The sequence below is a fragment of the Xenopus laevis genome, chromosome 5L, assembly GCF_017654675.1.
Source record: "Xenopus laevis strain J_2021 chromosome 5L, Xenopus_laevis_v10.1, whole genome shotgun sequence".
NCBI classification, from domain to species: Eukaryota; Metazoa; Chordata; class Amphibia; order Anura; family Pipidae; genus Xenopus; species Xenopus laevis.
The window spans coordinates 35,990,970-36,003,563 of record NC_054379.1 but is presented as its reverse complement, the minus strand read 5'-3'; the positions used below and the strand labels follow the sequence as shown (position 1 = coordinate 36,003,563).

General features: G+C 40.6%; 1 protein-coding gene and 1 long non-coding RNA gene across 17 annotated transcripts in view; one reads left to right on the top strand and one right to left on the bottom strand.

The window, feature by feature from the left end:
* The window catches only part of LOC108716608, a 442,310-nt gene that overhangs the window by 410,111 nt on the left and 19,605 nt on the right, over positions 1-12,594 (top strand). The window lies entirely within an intron of this gene.
* bcl2l11.L (BCL2 like 11 L homeolog) overlaps positions 1-12,594 on the bottom strand; it is an 88,118-nt gene that overhangs the window by 71,118 nt on the left and 4,406 nt on the right. The window contains exons 1-2 of one of the 10 annotated variants that reach the window (XM_041562325.1): positions 5,138-6,857; positions 1,691-1,841 (exon numbers count right to left, since the gene is read on the bottom strand). The exons of 1 other annotated variant lie outside the window; for it this stretch is intronic. In XM_041562325.1, the coding sequence (XP_041418259.1) occupies positions 1,691-1,826 (136 nt within the window). In that variant the 5' untranslated portion in view covers positions 1,827-1,841; positions 5,138-6,857. 10 annotated transcript variants of the gene reach the window in all.

Below are 12,594 nucleotides of genomic sequence, written 5' to 3'. Positions count from 1 at the left end.
GCAGCTACAATCACAGATGCAGAGGAGCAGTCTAATTAGGATGGGGAGGAATGTGGATTGACTTTTTTTCCTTTAAAAGGTCAACCAGTAAGTCTGATTTTTATCCCAAATAAGACAGAAAGCAAATATTGCCTGGGCTGCCAGTACAACCCATTTCCAACGCCACAGTGGCGCACTGGTTACCAACTGAAAAACAATAGAGACAACCTCCCCGAGATTTAAGGGATTTAAGAAACAAAGATGGTGCAGTCACTGGCATTGGAAGAAGGAGGTCTCTGCGGGATTAAAGATTTAAAGGGATTCTGTCATTTAGTTGTAATATTTGGTGTGTAGGCAGATATCTCACGTCATTTTGCCTGGTCATGTACTTTCAGAAAGAGGAAGAAGGAGGTCTCTGTGGGATTAAAGATTTAAAGGGATTCTGTCATTTAGTTGTAATATTTGGTGTGTAGGCAGATATCTTGCGTCATTTTGCCTGGTCATGTACTTTCAGAAAGAGCCAGCACTTTAGAGTGGAACTGCTTTCTGGCAGGCTGTTGTTTCTCCTACTCAATGTAACTGAAGGTGTCTCAGTGGGACCTGGATTTTTCACTATTGAGTGCTGTTTGTATATCTACCAGGGAGCTGTTATCTTGTGTTGGTTACCTTCCCATTGTTCTGTTGTTAGTCCGCAGGGGTGGAGGGTGAGATCACTCAAACTTGCAGTACAGCAGTAAAGAGTGACTGAAGTTTATCAGAGCAAAAGTCACATGACAAGAGCACCTGAGAAACTCACAATATGTCTAGTTCCGTATCAGATTTCAAAATTAGATATAAAAAAAAATCAGTTTGCTCTTTTGAAAAAAGGATTTCAGTGCTAAAGTCAGCTGGAGCAGCACTAAAATCTGATGCATTTGAAAAAAAACACAAACATGTTTTCCCATGACAGTATCCCTTTAAGAATTCCTATGTCAATAAATGTTTCACTGTGAGCCACTTCAGACCTCACTTAGCAGTATATAGGAAGAGGTAGCATTGTGGTTAAAGCGAATGGACATAGAAGGTTCCACATCTCCCATATAACACAGTACTGACTATGCAAACCTTTAGAAAGCCTCCACATCTACATATTGGTATAGAATGAGGAGAAGCACCAACACACTCGAGTGGTCAGTTGCCAATAGCAACCGATCAGCATTTTGCTTTTTGTCTTTTTTTTTTTATATATACATTTTAAAGAGTATACAGTATGCATAGCTTTTTGTTTTGATCGCACTGCTAAAAGTTAAATGTCTAATTGGTTGCTAGGTGCAAAACTGTACCACTGCAGTGACCCATATCATAGTATATTAACCAGGCCTCCAAAACAGATTTGAAGACAGATGTGAAATAATGTTTGTCACAATTTATAGTTATGGAGATAAAAAAAAAAAAGTACCGGAAAGCAAATACTGCTTACCCATTGCAGAAAGGAGGTGATTAAATGCCTGACAAGGAGGGCTTGGTGTTTGAGTTGATTTATCACAGCTCACAGGCCCAGGACTCCCTTCGAATGTAAAATAGCCACTTGAGGTTTTGGAGACAAGTGATGATCCTCTTACCAGCATGCAATGGGGTGATCTGTTGACAAAGGAACTGGGGCTATAAGGCGATAAAGTAGGACCCCAAGGAGTGCTGGCTGAGGAGCTCCCACCCTCATCTGATTGATTACCTTGAAAAGGACTGCTAAGAGAGGTGGGGGCCCCTCTTCTGCGAGGACGATGAGAATGTCGTCTGCTTGTTGATTGTAACTGGCCACCTTCACCACTATTACACTCCGGACTCAAGACCGACGGTTGTTTGGCCATTTGGTATGTTTATCTCTGTAATTAAACAAAAGGGCATGTTGAGCTACCTGACCACTACAAAAGTCAATTGTAACATGACCACTGTACTTCTTTGGATCGCTTTGCAATACTAGGGCAGTCTAGTAAACTAGGGGGACAGGAAGAGTGATCTATCTACAATCCAGGCTACCAATCATCAGCAAAGGGGTTCAGCAGTAGAGAAAACTGATAAAAAACATGTTTTATCAAGGATCTTCCAAGTAAAGCAGTATTTATTAAAGGGATTTCTGAGGCCTAGAATCAATGATGTGTAACATTTGAGCATTCCCTTTTTTTTTCATAGTAATTTAACTTGCAGGCCAGGGACATCACCTTTTGAATAAAATATATATATTTGCGGTGGACAAGATGACATACTCGAAACACTGACTGCACGTTTATATAGTCAGTTTTAGTCATCTGAAACCACAAAAGTGTAATAATATCATCTTGCTACTAGTGAAAGCTTTTGCAGATGAGGCAACAATCCTCATAAGGGTTCAGAACCCAGCAGATCTGGAGTGTGAGCAACTAAAAAAAGATAAGGCAAATCTCAGAAACGGACTCATATTGTGGTGCCGTGATCAGTAGCATTATACAGCCATTTACATGTTACAGAAGTATTTAAACAACCAAACCTACAGATTTTCACTTTACAAACCCTGTCCCCGGGACATTTGTGGCTATGAACCTAGCTCTAAAATACCATAGCCATGTTAAAATTCAAGTTCAAAACATGTTACATGTACTGTATATATGAAAGACACAAAAGAAACCACTATATATTTCTGTACGGTAATCAAAATAACAACAGCAGCCATAATTAGAATGAGATTAAGAGAATCTGTACCCATGTACTAGGCCAGTACCAATTCCTCACATGCCCCAGGGCTCTCACACTAGTAAATTTGAAGAAGGGTGTCATTAGCTGGAACTAACAAAGCCATAATTGTAACACTTGTACAGTCCCGTCACAGGTTTTTATTTTTTGGCACGCCAATCTAAATAACAGCAGGGGTATCTAATGAAATGATCACTGGTATTGCCTCAACTTAAAGGGAAACTGAGACAAGAGAGAGAGAAGGACTTCTGTTTGTAGGCTATCCCCAAATGCTCTTCCTTGTTAACATGTCTGGCCATGTCTAGTGGCAGGCTGGTTTGTATGGGTATAATGAGGTAGTGAGAACTACACAAGGACACGCTCAGATATTAAATTACTCCAGTGGTACACACAATGTGCTACTGTATATCATTACTTGACAAGCAACATTATGTACAGCAGACATCACAATGTCATCTTACTTGGAGGCAGTCAGACATTTAGCATAATGTCAAGAATCCTGCCCCGTTAAAATACATAGCTTTTATCTTGTATAACACCCTTTCCTTTCAGCAGTGTGATAATTGTTATGTTTTGCTTGCCAGTTCTCCTCCCCTTGAAAATTCCCAAGGTGGCGTCTGCCTTTCCCCTTAAAAGACTTGTCTCAGCTGTCATGAAGTATTTTACAGGCTCATTTTCCAGGTCATTACAGGAGAGAGGCTGGAAGCAAGTGCTGCTTGTAGGGACTGCACTGATTCTCTGGCGGAGCTGGCTGGCAGGGCTCCCTGTCCCAGTCCTATTGTTCTCTTTGGAAAATGCTGAGCGTAGCAAGTCTGGGAAGAGGTTTGGCAATGGCCACAAAGTTGTAAGTGCGTCACAATAGGTTTATAGTAGTGCAGAGAAGTTTGTTTTGCTCTTTATATGGGGGGAAGGAAGCTTTTTTTTTAAGCTTTTAGTGCAAGAGGGGGCATACAATAGCCTCTGGAAGAAAAGTGCAGACTTTTCCATGTATAATAAACTATTTTATTGCATTATTTATTAGTGGTCAGTCTAAACCAGAACACATAATTTGCAGTTAGAAAAACTCATCTGTGGTTTACAGATTGAGAATAATATCCTGTTAGAGCAGCCCAGAATACTGTCGGCAAGATTTTTATAGTCAAGTTCACTGATGCAGGGACACAAAAACACAGTCTCTGTCTCCTACTACAGGGCACGGACTGTATGGGGAACAGCAGGAACCATAACTAGGGCCAGTTAGTTTGTTTTGGGGTTTTTTTTAGCACCTGTATAACAAAATTGCTCAAAATAATCTGTGAGAGCTGTAAAGATATGGAATTCTCTCTCTGAATCAGTGGTACAGGCTGATACATTAGATAGCTTTAAGAAGGGGTTGGATGGCTTTCTAGCAAGTGAGGGAATACAGGGTTATGGAAGATAGCTCATAGTACAAGTTGATCCAGGGACTGGTCTGAGTCAGGAAGGAATTTTTTCCCCCTCTGAGGCAAATTGGAGAGGCTTCAGATGGGTTTGTTTACCTTCCTCTGGATCAACTAGCAGGCAGATTAAAAAAAAGTTAAAAGGTTGAACTTGATGGACGTGTGTCTTTTTTCAACCTAACTTACGATGTTAAGAGAGATTTGATTTTAATTTTAAAAGCCGTGACTACTTTTTAAGTCCATTTGTAAAACGACATATTAAACGGAATTGAAAGTCATCCAGTTGGACATTGAATATCCTAAATCTGACAAGTGACATCTCAGATATACGTTCCCAAGCTCTGTATGTAGATGCCTAGAATTGGTGCTACAGGCTTGGTTTTAATTGGGCAGAAACCCCATCTAGGTTTTGTGCTGTCCCTTTCTCTGGTGGCTACATGGGGAGAAAGCTTTCCTGTGAAACGAATGAAGCGCAGGGATAGATAAAGAGAAGGCATGATGGGTCCCTCTAGTGACTGTGACGCCAGGCTTGTTTGCAAACAAATGCTTGTGCCTACGCGAACACTCACACAGGGATTCAAATCCTGAATATCCCTCGCAGAGCTCCCAGTGCACACAATGAGCATGCCTGCTAGGCTTTATCAGTGTACGGCAATGGATCTGCTGGTGGCTTTACTCTTCATGTCTTAAACAGAATATTCCCCATATTATTTAAAATGCCACTTCCTGAATACTACACAAATGGCCAGTCTGTTGTTTACTACCCCCCCCCCAGACTGGAGGATTGTGGGAGATGTGGTGAGAGAGGCTGGCATAGAGCACTTGTGTAAAGAGGTCAGTAATAGACACAGAATTGAAGTTCAGACTGTTTATCAGCCCCACAGAAATGAGTTGTATAAAATGCCAATAGTGCTTCTATGTGACAGTCAGAAAGAACTGGCCACCAGACTACAACTCCCAGCATTCCCCGAGACACGGGCTGAAGTTACTAACACTATAGAGAAACTGTCTGACACAAAAGCAGCAGCACTTACATTCACAGCTTGGAATTCTTCATCGCTGCTCCTCCTCCTCCTCCTCACAAACCAGAGCTCCACAATTGGAAATAACGTAGTACAGCGTCAAGCAAAGGGGGCAGCGTCGTGACCGGCTAAATGTCAACAAGGACTTTACACAAAGAGCAATCCCGGCGAGCACAACACAAGCTCTCTCTCCACCAGCCTACGGAAGACTAACCGGGGTGAAAGACAAACCAGCTGAAAGCAAGCGTCCTGTTACTTAGACCACGCCCTGTAGCTTTTAATTGGCCAGTATAATCACCGCCCCGCCCTCCCCATACACACAGACAGCGCGAGTAGATTGTTTACAGGGTTTTTTTTCCCCCTCCCGCCCGGCGGCAGGGAAGGCTCGCGCCAGTCTTGATGCGAGGTCACGTGCAGGGCTGCGCCAAAATAGGCTGAAGGGCGAGCGGGAGAACGGAGACTCATCGGCCTTCCACCCAGTAAACTAGGACTGGGAGCAGGAAATATTTGGATCCTCGCTTGACCTGTACCCAGAAACGGACCCGTCACACTGACGTCACGGTGTCTGCTGCGTGACCTAAAGGAGTGGGGCACTGACTACCTTATTTGATATTGGTACCCGAGACTTTTTTCCTGAGCCGGCATTAGCGCTCCCCCTACAGGCCTATAGCGGAAGCGCAACTTCCACAGGTCTATAAGTAAAACACGAACATAGACCCGTGTATAGATAGATCTGTTTACATGTAGATAGAGACAGAATACGGTGTGTCTGGCAACCCACGCTCCAGGAAAGCAAGCCTTTGATTAGGTAAGAGGACAGATAGCCAGGAACAACCTGCTGTACGGTGTGACACGTGCAACACTGCAGCCAAGACATTACTGCAAATCCATAACGCCTCCCCTATGCCAATTACTGCAAATCCATAACCCCTCCCACTTGCCAATTACAGCAAATCCATAACCCCTCCCACTTGGCAATTACTGCAAATCCATAACTCCTCCCACTTGGCAATTACTGCAAATCCATAACTCCTCCCACTTGCCAATTACTGCAAAGCCATAACTCCTCCCACTTGCCAATTACTGCAAAGCCATAACTCCTCCCCCATGCCAATTACTGCAAATCCAAAACTCCTCCCACTTGCCAATTACTGCAAAAAGCCATAACTCCTCTCACTTGCCAATTACTGCAAATCCATAACTCCTCCCCTATGCCAATTACTGCAAAGCCATAACTCCTCCCCCAAGCCAATTACTGCAAATCCATAACTCCTCCCCATGCCAATTACTGCAAATCCATAACTCCTCCCCATGCCAATTACTGCAAATCCATAACTCCTCCCCCATGCCAATTACTGCAAATCCATAACTCCTCCCACTTGCCAATTACTGCAAATCCATAACTCCTCCCCATGTCAATTACTGCAAAGCCATAACTCCTCCCCCATACCAACTACTGCAAAGCCATAACTCCTCCCCCATGCCAATTACTGCAAATCCATAACTCCTCCCCCATGCCAATTACTGCAAAGCCATAACTCCTCCCCCATGCCAATTACAGCAAATCCATAACGCCTCCCCCATGCCAGATTTCATGAAATCATGCTGGGCACTACCAACTGAGTTCCGTTGGTTAATCCCACACCCCCGACCCAGAACCTGACAACAGCAAAGACAACCTGAGTGTTAGATCCCAGACAACCTGAGAAATGAGTGACACAGCTAGTAAAGAGAGTGCAGCTGGCTTGCACGGATTGCCCATTAATGGTACCTAGCCTACCTAGCTCCGTCTGCCAGCACTGGAGCACTTTCCAGCTGACCTCTGCAATATGGCAGCATGAAGAGCGCCCCCTGTGGGATAAATACTGGCATGTTGCAGATATCAGATGGAAAATGCTCCAGTGCTGACTACTGCTGCTGCTATTTATTCTATAAGGTGCATACATCCTTGTTTAACTGCTGAGAGGAAGAAAGGCTGCAGCATATGAATGGTTGTTTCATACCCAACAATAAAGTGATACTGTCATACTGCTAGATGGGATAGATACCCTGCCAAATGCCACAACTAAAAATCACAAGGTTAACGGGGGGCAACTAAGCAAAATAGGGTCCATTAAAAAACCGTCTCCAAATAGAATATATCTGAAAACACCTAGTAATGCCCAAATCCCACCCATGCAGTCTGCAATCCTTGCCCCTTTTCTTGCACTTTTTGAAACATGAGGTTAAACATACAAAACATAATACATAAAACCTGCACAGATCATGGATTGTCACACATACACAATGTGCCCCATGAAAAGATGTAGCATTCACGAAATCCCTCAAAACCCACACAATTCTGCTTCAACCAGAGACAAAAAGTGCAGAACCAAGCTGAGCTTCTCATGACCTGTACTCTAATTAGAAAAGTATGGATTTAATTCCCATTCCATTCAGACTGTGCAAGCAGAAGCCCATTCAGGCACAAATAACACATAGGGTCCTGAGCTCTGCACCTTGATAGGATGAGAGTCTCAGCTAAAAGAAAACTGCATATTACTATAGTATATAGTTCCAATTATATATATACCAGGGATCCCCAACCTTTTGAACCCGTGAGCAACATTCAGAAGTAAAAGGAGTTGGGGAGCAACATTAGCGTGAAAAATGTTCTTGGGGTGCCAAATAAGGGCTGTGATTGGCCATTTAGTAGCCCCTATGTGGATTGTCAACCTACATTGAGACTCTGTTTGGCAGTGCACCTGGTTTTTATTAGGGATGCCCCGAATCCACTATTTAGGATTCGGCTGAAACCCTCGAATCCATCACGAATGATTCGGCCGAATACGGAACCGTATTTGCATATGCAAATTAGGGGTGGGAAGGGAAAAACATTTTATACTTCCTTGTTTTGTGACAAAAAGTCACGCGATTTCCCTTTCCGCCCCCTAATTTTCTTACGCAAATTAGGATTCGGTTCGGCCAAATCCCAAACCAAATCCTGGATTCGGTGCAACCCTAGTTTTTATACAACCAAAACTTGCCTCCAAGCCCGGAATACAAAAATAAGCACCTGCTTCAAGGCAACTGAGATCAACATACAAGGGGTTGGAGAGCAACATGTTGCTCACAAGCTACTGGTTGGGGATCACTGATATATACAGTCACAACAATGAATGTAGGGAATAGCAGAATAGACATATTGCTTAAACAATAATTATATTTACAAATAAAATTTTAAAATTCATCAAACAGTATAAATTAAAGTAGATTGAAACATAGCTTAGAACATTTTCATTCATTATACAAAATTTATATTTATTTTCATATTTCCCATTAGTTTACAATTAACAATAAAGATGTAAATGCCCCATAGCCTCTAGCCTGTGCAGCATCTCTTGCAAACTTTGTCACTGATCACTCAATGAATCTCTTCCCACAGATACATAATATACGATGAATAAAGAATAGTAACCCCATGTTACAAGGAAATCATTTCTAGTGGCATGTCTTATGTGAATATTATATCTTTGTCATAAATAAATCATACAAACCAGTGGCATAACTAGATATTACTGGGCCCCACAGCAAATTATTTTTTCAGGCCCCCAAAATGCCTAGAGGTTGACCTGTTTTACCAATATATTTTGAAATTGTATTCGAATTAGGCTCTCATGGAGACCCTATACCTGTTGGGCCCCTCTGCTTCCTCTGTAGTTATGCCCCTGATACAAACCTAAGTATAACACAGCATATAAAACATACAAAAGTGCACCCAGAAGGTGCCAAAGGCTGTGAAGTCACGAGACAGCAATGACATCACTTAGCTCCAATTATAACTGCTGACATCATTAAGCACGGTTTGCAGGTTATTCATGGCTCTTGTGTTTTATATATATATATATATATATATATATATATATATATATATATATATATATATATATCACTATTCAGTTACTATTAGCTATTTATTGAAATCATAGTAGCAGTAGCAGAGTAGCAATGGCTCTTTCTCAAACGATATAGATAAGATTATCGCAACAGTAACACAAGGCTACACAGTATTGTCAAAGGCCAGTGGCACGCTTAGAATTTTTTCTGGTGTCTTATCTACGGCAGCTGAGAAGAGGCCTTCCTGTTCCCATCCACCCCATGTTATGTACACACTGACAGGCATAGCATTTGCATATACCCTTAAATTCCCCTAGATATATGTTTTCTCCTTTGCTACAATAAACTGCCGAGTTGTTTTCTGATACCATTAAATACTACATTTTTACTAACAAAAAATAATCATTGACTACCCCCCGGATAAGGGAATGTTCACTTTTTGTTGCATTTGGAATGCTGAAATCTGATTGGTTGAGTAGACAGGTTTACAGGCTGCACAATTTTATTTAGTATGTACCGTATGTTTATATGTATGGAAACCACCATACTTCTCCAGAGGTGAAAATGCCATCCTTAAAATACAAGCAGCATGACCGTAGTCTTTATAATTAATCAAGCATCTTTCAAATATAGAAATGATCTCCTCAGAGATAAATACCACTCGTAGACTGTCGGTCAAGCCTTCCTATCATTGAATCTCCCAGTGGGCTGGATGGATATTATGGCAAATTATACACTGTGTTATTTATATAAAATGCTACCTTACAGCAAAATAACAGAACAGATATAGAAATCACAATTGTATACATGACTTGCATGGTTGTGTACCAATATTCCCAGAATTGTTTTGCTTTTGTTTGGTGCGTGACATTGGTGTATCCCAGTGGCAAAGTTTTCAATGAAAAAATAAAAACAAGAAATAAAGGCTTTTAAATCATGGCGGTTCTTTTTAAAAGCAGAAGCAACTCCCACAACCTCTCAAAGGATAAGTAAACCTTTAAAATAAGTGAATGTAAAACTGATGAGGGTGCAGTGTACATTTACAATTTTTTTTACTATATAAAGATATTAAGGGATACGTGTACTGTTAAAGGACTAGTAACATCAAAAATCTTTTAACGCAATTTGTTAGTATACCACGGAAAAAAAAACACCAATTGAACTTTAAAATCGCACAGCCTTTAAGAAATAACTTAACAAAACTCTGATTGCGATCCTCTTCAGAAAGGCAACAATCGATTGTGCAGTGCTCAATTTCTACTCCCTGGTTATCTCCCATAAGGAAGGCAGGGAGGAGAAATTGAGCGCCGCACGATGGATAGTTGGATCGCCTTTTCTGTAGAGGAGCACAAGCGGAGTTTCAGTAAGTTATTTCTTAATAAAGGCTGTGTTATTTTAAAGTTTAATTAGTCTTTGTAGGGTTTTTTTTGTGATATACTAATATAACAAAAATGATATATATATATATATATATATATATATATATATATATATATATACATACACACACTAATATAACAAAATTTGATGTTACTGGTCCTTTAACATGAATGAATTTTGTTAAAGGGGACCCGTCACCCTAAACAATTATTCCAAATCCTATTTTATTACACTGTATAAATTATTTTAATCTGGGGACTCATAATTATAGAAAGCAGACAGGAGCCATTTTGTGGACACTGTTATTAAGACAAGCCTTGCATCATCTCAGAATCTTGTTTGTGCACCAGAATGGGGGACCTGATGTCCATCTCCATGCCCTGGCTACACAATTAAATGGTTAAGAGAACGGGGGAATGTGTGGAGAGCAGCGACATGTAGGAAGTGCTGAATGGAATGTGAAAGTAATTGCTTGCCCCGCCTCTATGCCTAAGGCATAGAGGAGGGGCATGCAATATTTGATTGACAGCTGAGATTTTTCAATGCATTTACAACAGCTATGAATGCTTTAATAACTAAAAAATGGATTTCATGTTTAATTTGAAAAGGACTTATACAGATTTGTATGTCTGGATGACAGGTCTACTTTAAAACAACTCCACCAGCTGGTCACGTTCGGTCCATTCTGACCACCAAGCAGTCAAGGAAGTTGTCAGGAGAAAGAAAGAGGTTGCTCTGATAATCTTCTGGTAGGAAAGATTTGAGAAAGGTTTCTGTTTTTTTCCTAACTGGAAGGACATCAGAGCAGCCTCTTTCTTCCTCTTGACAACTTCCTTGACTACTTGGTGGTCAAACTGGTCAGAAACTGATCAGCAGGTGGCGCTGTTGTAACAAAAGTAATTCTTATTAACAGTACATGTATCCTTTTATATCTTGGAATCAAACAATGTAAATTACAAAAGTGCTTAGATTTGTACATTCACATATTGTTTACTCATACTTCAAAAAGTGTTTTTCCCGGAGAATGACATTCATCCAGATGCATTTATATAATTGTGTGCCTCTCTGCAAATATCAGAAGCCCTTTTTTTTGTAGCAGGTCATTAGATTAGATCTAGTCCAAACTCTCTTTTTTATTGCACTAGAGTCAACATTTCTGTTTAGTCAATGCTGGGAACATAAAGCTCAAGTTCAGGCACTATGTCCATGCACATGATTCGGCGATACAATGCAGTTATTATGGTTCTCTGAGGTATGAGTAACAGGTGGCATGATACCCCTGTGCCACTACACTAAGATAAAGAAATGACCACACACTGGTAAAGGCACAACATTCCCTTCAGTTTCAATTGACTGATATAATCTTGTTTCTATTGCTAGTAAATGTTTATTGGTATCGATAGTGGAGATTCCTCTTGACCCTGGCATGCCAGATGCAATACAAACCTCCTTAATTATATCACAATGTTGGATTTAAACAGCCTGTGAAATGTCCTATGATATTGTATATTCATCTCTGCAGTTTTAATGCTGCTCAACACTACAATATATACTTTTTTTCTTGTGTGAAACGCTTCACATGTTGTACTTCAAATTCCTACACGCCTTGACAGCTTTTTTGGCTCTTATCAGAGACACTATGTATGTATGTATGTATGTATGTATATTTTTATTTGTAAAGCGCTCCTTGAGGGCAAAGCACTGTACAGCAAAACAATAAATTAGTAGTAACAAACAAGGGGTCATTGAAATAAAAAGTAACAATAAGTGCATTATTAGAAATACAATTCACATAAATATAAAAAATATAATTACAATACAGATTAAGTGCTCAGTGTCAAGGAAACAAAAGGCTAGAGGACCCTACCCCGTAGGGCTTACAGTCTAAATGGGAGGGTAACATACAGACACAATTCAGAGGGGTATTAAGGTGCTGTTGGTTACACTATAGCTCATTTTCCCATACCAATCAACAGATGTACAAGATAAATAAATGCTATGGTCAGTTCTACTCTAATATCACTCTGCTGTGAAATATATTGCAAATCTATAAAAATGCAGAAAAAGCTTCAAGCTTCACAGCAATTCTGCATTTAGCTGTAAATACATGTACTGGCAAAAAATACTTTGACACTGAGGGCAAGATTACAAATGATTGCTTGGGGGATTGAGTGAAAAATATGGTTACTGTTAGCAAAACAAATGTTCCAATT